The sequence below is a fragment of the Calypte anna genome, chromosome 5A, assembly GCF_003957555.1.
Source record: "Calypte anna isolate BGI_N300 chromosome 5A, bCalAnn1_v1.p, whole genome shotgun sequence".
NCBI classification, from domain to species: domain Eukaryota; kingdom Metazoa; phylum Chordata; class Aves; order Apodiformes; family Trochilidae; genus Calypte; species Calypte anna.
In genome coordinates this window covers 6,694,859-6,707,559 of record NC_044251.1, presented here as the reverse complement: position 1 = coordinate 6,707,559, position 12,701 = coordinate 6,694,859, and the positions used below count along the sequence as shown (strand labels likewise).

Sequence of the window (12,701 nt, the reverse complement as noted above, 5' to 3'; positions counted from 1 at the left end):
TTGGTCTGTGATAGACACAGCAAGCTGTGAGATTAGCTAAGTGTTTTACAAGGAGTCATGCAGCCCCATGAATTACATCACTGAGGTGGACACTAGGGACTGAAATTTCTCTTCTAGATGAAAACTGAATCTTTCTGAGCAGGAGCTTTTTTTTTTTATTTTATTTTATTATTTTTAAAATACCTCTCTTGTATGGAATTATTATTTAATTATCAACACCCAAGTCTTATCTCTGCTGTGAACTTACTGTAGTTAATAAATAAATATTTGGGAAGAACATAGTAATACCAATTGCAGGCTTTATCCTTATTAAAATTTCTCTTTCTCACAGCTGCTTCTGGCCCCTACACCTTATATCATTGGTGTTCCAGCAAGTTTCTTCCTTTACAAACTGGACTTTAAAATGCCTGATGATGTATGGCTTATTGACCTGGATACCAATAGGGTAAGTGGTGCCCATAAGAACTTGTGGAATTGTTTCCAGGGAAATGTGCACTTTCTTCAGTGTTCCCACTGAGACTTTAGGAATGCCTGGCTTCAGTCTGCTTTTGCCACTCCCATCTTAAATTCTAGGACTCTGTTTCTTGTTGTGTCTTGAGCTCCCCATTTCTTTTGCTCATAAGGTGTTATTTTTCATTTATTCCATCTGGCTGTGTCACTAGAAGGTAAATACTCAAACAAATGATAAAGTTGTCTTTTTGAGTAATTGTGAGCCTGTCTCTTATAGCCCCACCTATGAAGCCCAGTCTGGTAAGAGTATTGGTTGTTAAGATTCACATGGGACTATATATCTTGCTTTGTACTTGGGTATGAGCAAGGCAGTTTCAAGGGAAAGGTGTGTAACATCTTTTACTTGATGAAAATTCCAAAAGATGGATGTGGGTTCATTTAAACTCCCCTCATTTTGTGGTGAATGATAAGGTAACTCCTCCCTTGTTTGTGCCATTATAAGCAATAGCAACTATAACAAAGTGAAAATCAAAGTATTGATGCATATATCTGTGTATGTGGGCTGCTGCATTTTTAAAAAAAAGTACTTTTACTTTATGACTTTTATTCATTGTGGTCTGGAGTGGCAGAGATTCAGGAGATTCTCCTTAGGAAATCTGTACAACTGGGGAATTTCCAGTCTGTTGCTATGTTTAATTTCAGGTGATTGTTCCCACAAATGCAGAATCTTTGCCAGCATTGCCAGAACCAGAGGCTTCAGAACTGAAAAAGCACCTGAAACAGGTAATAAGCACTTTTGGGCAAAAGACTTGGATTCAGTAGAACTTGGCAGATGTAGTCTTGCACAGCTTTTCTGCTATACTGAATATACAAGAATGCAAGTCAGCAAAGGTAAAGCAAAATGTGTTAAAAGCAGAGGTGTAACCTGGTACCTCAGATGGATCTGAAAATGTATCAGAATGTATCAGAATACTCTTACACAAGGAAGTGCCCCTTGGTCAGACCTGAAGAGTTCTATTGTCGGTGTGGAGGTGGCTACTCAGCAGAGTGGCTGATTAAGGGAAGTTATTCTTTGCAGTTCCCTGAGCTGTTTGACTTTTGAACATTGTCTTCTCCTGAGTTAGCTAAATCTGAGACCTAAATCTTATTTCAGATCTCTCTGTAGTTTCTCCAGAGGACTTCATTGTCATTCTCATTGCCTGTTTAATCTTTTGTTGTCCCTGCTGCTTGCACCTGTGTCATTTGTAGGGGGAAGCACAGGACTAGGAATCTTCTGTCAACCTAAGATCTATTGTTGACCATTTAAAACATTCCCTGTTAGGATACAACAGCATTTTGAGTTTGATAAGCAGTACCAGTTGATACAGATGTTAAGGTATCCAATTGCTGCTTTTCAGTATTAACTGAGAGAGATGATCTGGGGCTAATTTGCCTCCAGTTGAGGCAGGAAGTTCCAGATTCCCCCTTACATTTGCCATGTGGGCTTTAAACTCTGACCTGACCCATCAAGCCATCACCATCAGCTTTGTTTACCCTCCATTCACAGATCTGTGTGTGAGGTCTCAGTCTCTCCCCTCAGGTCCTGCTAAGCCACTAATCAGCTTGGGTCACCCTGGCTGATCATGTCAAGCAGGTTTTATCTCTTTATTTCTGTTTTCCTTATGCATGCTGCATGCAGTACCTAAAGGTAAAGTGTGTTACTAATGTGATGAGCTCTGCTCTTTCTCCTCATAGACCAGGAGAGCAAAGTGTGTAACCTCTCTGATACCCCAGTACCTGCTGTCAGCACAGATGGAAGCAATGTGTTGCTTGAAGTTTTGTTACATTCACCTTCCCCCCTACTTCTGCCTCACCCCCTTGCAATTTTGGGCACTATGCAGCAAAATTCTCTCACTCAGGCAAAGCAGAGTATCAGAAGAACACATTGCAGATCCCTTGGAGATGTATGTAAAGTTCTCAGTGTTCACCCAAATTCAGGTGACATCCCTGTGTATTCCTGTAGCCTTTCTCATTAAGAGTTTACCATTGGAGCTCTGCTGGTTGCTGTACAAAGTAGAGAAGACTAAATTGAAGCCCACCACACTTAACAGATTTCTGGGCTTTTGAGTCTTTGTGTCAATGAATAAAATTCAGGATACTTGTTTTTGAACTGCAGTAAAAAGTTCTGAGCTGCATCAGTAAAGGCAGCAGCCTTTCCACTTTTCAAAGCAGACAAAAGTGAACATTCGGGGGTGGGGCAGTAAGACCTTTCTCCCAAGATGTGCCTGTTTTGTGGTCCCTTTTATTTCCTCTCATTTTGGATAATTGGTAGTAATAGATTTTTTTTTTCCTTCCATCTGTTTCTCTGTGGTCATGTGTTCGTCATGGCTCTGATGGGCTGCTGGTGTTATCATATGATCTTCCATCTTGCCTCCAGTGTCTGGTTAGCATGACTGCAATCACTGAGAAACAGCTGCTCACTCCTGACAACAAGGTTCTTTATTTTATTCTTTTCCCCTTGGTTTTCCATTTTATACTTTTCCTTTGGAGTTTTTGTTATGTTTTGTTTGTTTATTTATTTTTGAAATAAAAAGATGAAGACTCAGTGGACAAATAGGAGACATGAGAAAGATTTAGGGTAGATCTGGGTGTCCAGGAATGATTTATCACTTGTGCTGCTCCAGTGAATTTCCCTGAAGATATTATGAGGTTTGAAGAGGATGGGAGCTTTATGGAGAGATGAAGACCTCATTCAGATGGGAAGTGGAGATTTGCAGACGTGCAGGCAGATGCATGTGTGAAGGTGTCAGCATTTTCCTAGGATACCCAACTCACTGGTTGAATAGCTAAGTTGCAAGGCAAATTTTAATGCCTCCAGGCCCCAAGATGTATTCAGTTTACACATGGGAATATCTCTCCAGTAAATTCTACTTAGTGCCATAGTACTAGTGGTCCAGTTTGCACTATTTTGCTGTCATGAATGACCTAGCAAAGTGGACTTCCCCTGTGGACTATACCTTGGTTGGCTTCAGGACTGCTTCAGCACTTCTGACAATCCACAGGGAGAAGGGCCTGGAGGTATTTGTAGAGTCAACCTAGGAAGTGGTTTAAGACAAACAAGTGGAGCATGAGCAGTTGTTGTGGTTGCCTAGAGGGCAGTATAACTCTGATCTCTCTTGAATAACTTTTCTTGCTGAATGTGTGCATAATGTCATCCTGTATTAGGCACTGGCCAGCATGAGTCTGAATACTCAGCCCATCCTTAATCTAGAGAAGTTCCAGGAGGGGCAGGAGGTGCCACTGCTTCTGGGAAGACCACAGAATGATTTGCAGTCAACTCCTTCCACAGAATTCAACCCTCTGATATATGGAAATGATGTGGACTCAGTGGATGTTGCTACCAGGTGAGGCTGACCAGGTGTTGAGTCTTGGGTAAAGTTTGCACTTGAAGGCAGCACAGACACATGTGTGGGTCCTGTGATGGAAGCAGCATCTTCTTGGTTCTACTGCAGGTTCTACTTTGCATCCTGGGGAAAAAAAAGAGCAAAGATTACAGTTTTAATCTTGGGTCAATTTACTGCATTATCATAATTATGTATCTTGAGGGGACGTTTTGTTTCTTGCATTTTCCTATGGATTACCCACTTTACCTGGGATTAGTCTGATATATTAGTCTGATATATCATTAGCTAACTTGCAAGCCTTGAACTGAAAAAAAAAAATTCGGGGATTCAGTTGTGAGCTCTGCTAGTGGATATGAAAACTGTGTTCCTCAGTGGATGGGTCTTGATGTTGATGTGGTGAATTTAAAAAGTGGTTTCTTGTGGTTTGGGTTTGTTTATTTTTTTTTTCCTTTTAGTTTTTTGGAAGAGAACTGCTTTCTAAGAAAAGTTAGTTTTTTGTACTGGGTTACTGTTCTTCCAAAGTTTGAAACACTGCCTACTGCATACTTTTTAAGGGCTCTCTGTCTTCTTTTCAGTTGTGTACTGTGTTGGTTTTTTTTTTTTCCTGATATACTGCCCTCTGATTCTTTTTAGGGTTGCTATGGTGAGATTCTTCAACTCACCAAATGTTTTGCAAGGTTTTCAGATGCACACTCGAACTCTTCGGCTCTTCCCACGACCAGTGGTGGCCTTCCAGGCAAATTCTTTTCTTGCCTCCAGGCCGAAGCAAACACCTTTTGCAGATAAGCTTTCCAGGACACAGGCAGTAGAATACTTTGGAGAATGGTCACTCAACCCTACTAACTATGCTTTCCAAAGAATTCATAACAGTAAGTTTTGGTCTTGCCTTTCCTGCACTTGTGTGCAATTCAGGAACTTAAAAAGCAAAGGGATTCTAGGCAAGGTGTTAGCTAGACACCATATTATTTCTTCTGGGGAGGGAAATCCAGTTCAAGGAACATGTTTTTATGTAAGTCCTCCTGTGTTTCTACCACTTTAGCCCTGCTATCAGTCACTCATTCCTCCAATTAATTTTACCTCATCTTGTTTGCTTACAGAGAAGTCTTGTAGCCTTCTTAAAGACTGTCCCTTCCTTCGTGCAAGACTTAGTAGGGGGTAGCCCCACTGTGGGCTAAGCCTTTGACACCATTAAATGAATTGAATGAACTCCTTGTTTTTTGTGCAGACATGTTTGACCCTGCACTGATTGGTGACAAACCCAAGTGGTATGCCCACCAGCTGCAGCCCATCCACTACCGTGTCTATGACAGCAATTCACAGCTGGCAGAAGCTCTGAGTGTGCCAGTAGAGAAAGAAACAGACTCTGATCCCACTGATGACAGGTTAGTGGAGAGCATGGCCCTAGTCACCTGGCAGCTACTTCAGGTGGCTGGGCCTCTTCTGCTTCTCACTTCCAGCCTTTTCCTGTTTCATTTCTTCTTGCTGGGCAGAATACTGACACTGAAGTTAAACTGCCTCACTGCTCTGTCATCACAGCAACCTTTTAACACCTCACTACTGTCTTCTCAAGCCTTCATTTAATGTGATTCTCCACTTGTATTTTCCTGTTTTCTTTTGCTACCTCTATTCCATTTGATACTTGGTATTCCCTCCCACCCTATGCTTTTTCCTTTCCTTCAGTTCTTCCTGTGATTGTTTCTATTGGAGTCCTGTGAGTGCTCACACCCATCCTTACCACTCTTTCTAATCTCTGCTCAGTGCATGTAGTTCTGTGAAGCTTGTTAGTACTACCTGCTGCTTCAAACTTTCTTGTGTGCTCAGTAGAGAGAGATTGAACTTTTTTGTTGTAGCAGTTTTGGCTGTATTTCACAGAGTTTTGCCTCTAGTTTTATTATCTGTCATTCTCTGCTAGCCTCTGAGATATTTCAGGCCACATCTTCTATGTTGCTACACAGCACCAGTGGTCCTGACAGAGTGGGGTTTGTCATTACTATAAAAAAGGAATGTTTTTACTTGGGATTTCCAGTTCCCTTCAAGTCATCCCACACAGGTGCACTGCTGCCTGCTCACCTCTGTGCTTGTCCTGGTTAACTCTGCTGAGAGCCTTTAATTGTCTTTCCCTGCTCTGTATTTGTTTATCCAAGTTATTTCATTTTCTCTGACCTTTCATGAAGCTTTCTCCTGCTGGAAATTGGTTTGTAGAGATTGTAATATCCTGAGGTTTCTAAGAGGCCCGTGAAAGCAGTGCTGGTTGACATCTCAAACATCAGCCTTGCTGTTGCTGTTATGCTGCCACTCATCTTTCTTTCTCACCTCTTGTGGCAGTGGCAGTGACAGTGTGGACTATGATGACTCAAGTTCTTCCTACTCCTCCCTTGGTGACTTTGTCAGTGAGATGATGAAATGTGACATTAATGGTGATACCCCAAGTGAGTAACTTTGAGCTCTACTTTCACAAGGTACACAGAGGTTCCTCTTCCTTGTTCATCTCCACTGTGGGAAAAATTCCTCCCCTAATGCCATGACTTGGAGCAAAGTATTACTCTGTTGTCTTGCTCTGAGGTGGAAGTGTTGTCTGTGCTCCTTCAGTATCCAGTGGAAGGCTGAAAAAAGACCTTTCTTTTGCTTAGAAACAATGCCTTCTGAAGGACACTGGGAGGAGGAAGAACAAAATTAGGTGCTGCTGTACAAAGCTGGCTCACTAGATCAGGAAACAAGCTGCTGCTGGTAAATACTGTACAATATGGGCAGCAGAGCACAAGCATCCATCCTAATTTTTCTCAGTTCTGGCTTTAATGAGTCAATCTGCCCTAGAGGGGGCAGGAAAATTCCTTCTCTGTGTGTTATATGGAGGCTAAAGCAATAACTTCTTTTGTGAGAGTAGAAAACTCTCACTTTCTTCAATAAACTAATGCAAACATGCTCCCTATATTCCAGGAGGTATTAATTGTAAGTTTCAACAAAAGAAATTCTGCCCAAGCAGAATAAGGAAAAGAACTTCATTGTCATTGGAGCTGAACAAGTTCCCAGTGTCACAGTAGAATGTTAAGCCTTGGGGACTTTCAAAACTCAGTGGGACAAGGCCCTGAGCAACCTGCTTCAGTGTTGAAGCAGAGAGTTGAAATAGATGAACTCTAAAAGCCCTTTACAACCTAAACTGTTCTGCAGGTTTGTTCTACTGAGCAGTCCTCATCTGTTAGGGGTCTCTAGTTAGGTGGGCAAAATGCTCAGGAAGGAAGTTCTTTAATGTGAAATGATGTGTTTGCAGATGTTGACCCCCTGACTCATGCAGCCCTTGGCGATGCTAGTGAAGTGGAGTTTGATGATTTTCAAGAATATTCAGGGGATCTGGATGAACAGGCCATGGACAGTGAAAACTCCCAAGAGAACAACCAGCCTCGTTCAAGCTCCAGTACTACAGCCAGTAGCAGCCCTAGCACTGTCATCCATGGAGTAAATCATGTGTGTACTGGGATGAGTTCAGTCCCAAGATCAGCATGTTAGGATGGGAAGAATGGGAGAATGCACGTGGTTTTTGAGAAGGGCAAATGTTGGGGATGAAGGGATGTTGGGGATGGGGTTGGCGTCCATTAACAGGTAGCAGAGACCCTGCAGACTTCCCAGTTTGAAATAATTCTTCTTCTCCCGCCCTCCAGTTGTATGTAACGCAAGCAAGCGAACAGATCAGTGATTTGGCTGCTCCCCAGGAGGCAGCAGATTCAGCAGAAATGGAAGAGAAACTGATTGCTGGGTTTTCAAACCACCTCCCTTCCTTGCAACTGCAGCCAAACTTTCCTAAGATAAGTTTGGACCGGCGTGAGAGCGACAGCACAGCTGGCAGCCTGAGCTCCTCTGAAGGGGTGGTGAGGAAACGAGAGTATGACAATCCTTACTTTGAGCCCCAGTATGGCTTTCCCACTGAGGATGATGATGATGAGCAGGAGGAGAGCTACACACCAAGATTTAACCAGAATCTCAATGGCAGCAGGTGAGTCCCCTGTGTCTCCTGCCCTTCTGTACAGCACTGCTGGGGTTTCCATCTGCTTCGTGTAGTTGGATGTTCATTCAAGTGTCTTTTGTACCTGAAATGTGTTGCTGGTCACTATAATAGGGAAATTCTGTAAGCCTTTCTGGTTTGAGTAAAGGCTCTTGCTCGGTTCCCCCAGTTGCTTGCTTTTATGTAACAGAAAGAGCTAACAAAAGTAGCAGTTCTCTCTAGAATATCACCTTTCTTGAAACATCTGAGCAATTTTTTGGTGAATTTTTTTGTCTTGGGGGAAAGATACTGTAGTGATTGATGACATTGGGTTTTCTTGTTACAACTCTCAGATTACAGCCTTTTCACCCCCAAATCCACCAGTGCCCTATTGCAGACAAGTTTTCAGCATGGCCTAATAAAAGCCTAAATGCAAAGCAGCTTTAATTACTTCATTTTTTGTCTTTCCTTTTTTAGTTTGCCACAAGGCTGTAAGGGTCATGTGGTGGAAACTGATGAGGGATGAGCCCAGCATCAGTCTTCCATAATCATACAATATATTGATTTTGTTGGGAAAGGGGGAAGATAGTAACATCTGTGCTTTATTTCTTTAAAGGTCTCAGAAACTGCTCCGTCCAAACAGTTTAAAACTGGGCAATGATTCTGATGCAGATTCAGATTCCAGGGCCAGCTCCCCAAACTCTACTGTCTCCAACAACAGCAGTGAGGGTTTTGGGGGCATCATGTCTTTTGCAAGTATGTACCCATGCATTGATGAAGGTGGTTTTATTTATTATATTGCATTTTGCAAAGGGATGGAATAGAGGGATGGGTAGTCAAAAGGATGATTTAGCAAATTGTTACCAGCTGTCCAGAAGCCATGCTGAGAGACACAGGACTTCTTTAACTTATAGTTATCCATTTATGTATATCCATTTATGTGTTTTTCAGTGGGAATAACTTTGAGTTATGTGGCATTTTACAGATCAGAAAATCTTTCAGTTTAATTTAAACAAAAAGGTGTGAATTTCTTACCACTACTATAGACCTTACCACTATAGCCTTTGATGCTACTGTCTTCAGTGTTTAGGTGCTGAATTCAATTTTTTGCCTGTGCTTATCCACTTTCAGTTCTGTTTTGATAAGAAAACCCACAGATGTGGAAAACAAATCTGGAGTTTTTCCACAGATGAAAAAAGATGTGGCCAGTTGAGTTTTGCTCTAAAGTGGGAAGCAGTGCAAGAAATTTGCAGCAGTGGGGAAAACATATTGTATGTTTCTGGTAAAATTCTTGTTACTAAAATTAAGCTGCAAAAAAGATGCAAAGCAAATTAATGTGCTGACATTTTTAACAGACATCTTGAACTGTTAGTTGCTGATCCACATGAGATGCTTCCAGGCTGTCTGTAGGCCTTATCAGATGGTGATGATGCATTATTGTGTTCCTAAGATGTGTCTGTACTAGGAAAAACATTTGTTTTCTCCTAGTAAATGGAAAGGTTCTATTTTAAAGCACACTTCTGTGGCAGACTAACAGTGTTTCACAAGACACTGCACAGTCCTCACTTTAGAATGACATATTCTGGAGATTTTCAGTCATCCTGTTTTCTTATGTGGCCCTACCATTTATTTGCTCCTAAAAAGAGGATCAAACTAGAAGACACAGCTGATGTAAGATAACCTGCTTAAGGAAGACTGGTGGATATTGCTGCAGCATTTAAGACTTATAAATATGACAGCAATGAGCATAACATGAAAGCTAAGCATTACATTTTTGTATAATTTAGGATACTCTGATTGGAGATGTGGCTGCAGTGTTAATGAGATGATGTTATCCGTGTGGGGCTCTTGGGTAATAAAGAACAACTTCATTAAGGATCTAGAATAAGAAGGTGAATTACAGGGGTTTAGGAAGTTGAGGTGTGTGCAGTGATCATTTGGCATGTGATTGTTTTCTTCTTCTGTCATAGGCAGCTTGTACAGAAACCACAGCACAAGTTTCAGTCTGTCCAACTTAGCTCTACCCACCAAAGTTGGGAGAGACAAGAACACTCCCTTTCCCAGCCTGAAAGGTAACCTTTTTTTCCCTTTTGCTTCTACAGCCTTTTGAGTTCTTATAATAGGAGTCCTGGGGGTAACACTTCCTGGTAGTTTGGGTTATAGCAGTAAATGGGCTTGCTGATTCTCAGTCAGGCTTGCTCCCAGCAGTTGAGCTGTGTTGGGATGGGAGTCTGGCTGGTCTGGCTTCTGCTAATGGATACCCTGGAAACGCAGGTCTGGTTTTGTTTAAAGTACTTAGTGTGAAGAATGGGAACCAAGAGGTAGGTCCTGCATTTGTGCTGCCACTATCTTCATGATTAGCCTTAGGTAACTTGTAAGAGCAATAATGCTGCATTTGTAATGAGGATAATGCTGTCCTCCCCTGGAGACTGCAGTTCACATGGGTTTCAGAAGTGTTTATAGTCTTTTCAGGGCACTAAACAGAAAATTCCCAATCAAATTCGAGTTATAACCATACTTTAGCTCATTCAGTGTAAAGATTGATCCCTAACTTATGTGTACAATCTTTTCATTGGAACATTCCTTGTTTGTCTGCAGTATCATTAGATAACATGTCCTGATGGACACCAGAGAAATGTCCCACTTTCTGTGGGGAGTGAGACAGCCTCGTCGTCCTTGTCCCAGATGTAATGCCAGAAGGGTGACTGAGCACTTGCTGGTGTTTTTAGTCTTGAGGTCACTAAAGGGGAAGGTTTTATTTTACCTTTTGAGTTGTTCTATTGGATTAGAACTTAACTGCTTTTGTTTTAATATGTTGAATTTTTTCATTTATTTTTTCCTCATCATTTTCATCGGTAAAGATTACTTTAATCTGGAAGTGGGAAGGGATGTGGATGAAGGTTGGTATGATGTTTTGCTGACCTTTGACCTCATAGAAACAAAGGCCAAAAGCTGGTTTTTGTGTTTCTGCTTTGGACTTTGTTTTTGAGACAAGTAATCATCCCCTGAGTGTAAAAGGAGGAACAGGACTGGTATTGTAAAAACACTAGCAGTGACTCTGCACAGCTGTTTTTGACAACCTTTTACCAGTTGGTTATGTTTTCATGTCCTGTTGTTGTACTGGATGAGAAACTTGCTTCCTGGTAGGGTTATTCCCATGGGTGAACTTAACAACTGATTCCATGCATTGGAAGAAAACAGTGATGGGGTTTGCTGTTCCACATTCATGCTTTGCACCTCATCCTCTGCATTTTTGTGTTGTTTTCTTGACTACTGTAATCCTGGAGGACCTTCACTGTTACTATGCAGACATGAGGATGGGATTTCTGTGGCATAGCTCCATCTGTTTCGTGCATGTGCAAGTGTGTGTTCATGGTCATTTACATGTGCATGATGCCTCACTGGGGTTCCCACTGGTTTTTAAATAGTTTTGTCTCTGTTGTACAGATGTAAAAATTGCTGCTTATTCTTACCAAGTGTGTGTGGAACCCTGTTTTTCTGACTGTAATGGGAAATGATGCTGGGACTCCATCTCATTGCTGCCTTTTGACCACTTTCCATCTTCCTTTTTAATTTTTGTTTCACACACATCCATTGATATTTTTGCCTCAGTGATGCAGATCTTTTTGATAGTGCCCTTGAAACAGAATTTGTGCAGTAATGTCCTTGAAAATGCAATACATTGGTTCTATGATGCCAAATTTCAAGTCAAGCACTATCTCTTAAGATTATTTACACCAGCCCTTGCTGCCTTGGGCTTTCAAGCATCCTTCCTGCTCTAGCATCATGTGGGTTTTGTTTTGAGGGAGGGCTGGGAAGAAACTGGTAGTTGGATTCTCTTGATACTAATGATGGGGAGTGTAGATATTGTAGTACACTACTAATTGTATATTTTGTGTCCCAGTATTTGGGTTAAATACTATAATGGAGATTATTACTGAAGCTGGCCCAGTAAGCAATGAAGGTGGGTTCCCTGCAGCATGAGCTGTGCATGATACAACAATTTCCAGTATTCCCTATGCCTGACTCTGGGCTACCTTTCTCACTGGGTAACCAGTACCACGTGATCTGTACTAGTCACCCCCAATGCATTATGCTTTTACATACAGTGACTAATTTGAAGATGGTTCTTGTTGTGGAACTGCATGCAGAGCAGCCAAACTTGTCCTGCTTTTGACCTCCTGCTCCCATTGCCATCTTCTCTTTTTCTCTCTGCATTACTCCCATTACTGTTTTCTGCCGATGTGTGATGCTAGAATATGATATATGCTGCTGCTTTTTTGGAGTTTCTATTTTGTTTGAAGTCTTTTACCTGTAATCTGAATAGGTGTGTTAGCCAGTGTTAGCATTGCTTGTTACTTTCCTGGGATCAGGCTCTTTTCCTCCCACCCCTGCCTCTCATCTTCTTTCCTCTCTCCTCTCTAGGAAACAGACGAGCCCTGGTGGATCAAAAGTCCTCAGTCATTAAGCACAGCCCAACAGTGAAGAGAGAATCTCCATCACCACAGGGAAGAACTAGCAATTCCAGGTAATATTTTTCATAATTTTTTGAGTATAAAATGTTAGACTGATCTCAGTATTTCCTCAGAACTCTAGCTGCTGAAAACTAAATAATACTTTTCTATAGCCCTGAGCTGGAATGTATTATTGCCTGAGCAGATTGGGTATGGATGTTCATACAGGTAGTAGTGCATATAGGTGTATTTCTGTGCTCTGGAGTTTATCCTCTTTCTGTCCAATATCAAAAAAATCTGGGTCCCTACTTTATCTCAGGATTTATTCTTTGGAACTGAGTGTTCTGAGCAAGGTAGTCTGTCCAGTGGAGTTGTAATGCACCACACAGGGGATTAGCTGAGTCACATGAAGCAGTATGATTCCATGAATTCATGTGA

The 12,701-nt window shown here is 41.7% G+C and overlaps 1 protein-coding gene across 3 annotated transcripts in view; it reads left to right on the top strand.

Annotated features, from left to right (window-relative positions):
* Nucleotides 1-12,701, top strand: part of MADD (MAP kinase activating death domain) — a 69,129-nt gene that overhangs the window by 19,660 nt on the left and 36,768 nt on the right. The window contains exons 6-18 of one of the 3 annotated variants that reach the window (XM_030452141.1): nucleotides 332-445; nucleotides 1,153-1,233; nucleotides 2,867-2,923; nucleotides 3,655-3,833; nucleotides 4,467-4,702; nucleotides 5,059-5,215; nucleotides 6,159-6,262; nucleotides 7,102-7,295; nucleotides 7,490-7,821; nucleotides 8,426-8,565; nucleotides 9,780-9,881; nucleotides 11,714-11,773; nucleotides 12,235-12,337. In XM_030452141.1, coding sequence (XP_030308001.1) covers nucleotides 332-445; nucleotides 1,153-1,233; nucleotides 2,867-2,923; nucleotides 3,655-3,833; nucleotides 4,467-4,702; nucleotides 5,059-5,215; nucleotides 6,159-6,262; nucleotides 7,102-7,295; nucleotides 7,490-7,821; nucleotides 8,426-8,565; nucleotides 9,780-9,881; nucleotides 11,714-11,773; nucleotides 12,235-12,337 — 1,859 coding nt within the window. The remainder of the gene's footprint in view (nucleotides 1-331; nucleotides 446-1,152; nucleotides 1,234-2,866; nucleotides 2,924-3,654; nucleotides 3,834-4,466; nucleotides 4,703-5,058; nucleotides 5,216-6,158; nucleotides 6,263-7,101; nucleotides 7,296-7,489; nucleotides 7,822-8,425; nucleotides 8,566-9,779; nucleotides 9,882-11,713; nucleotides 11,774-12,234; nucleotides 12,338-12,701) is intronic. The other 2 variants (XM_030452143.1, XM_030452144.1) reach the window with 2 other exon arrangements.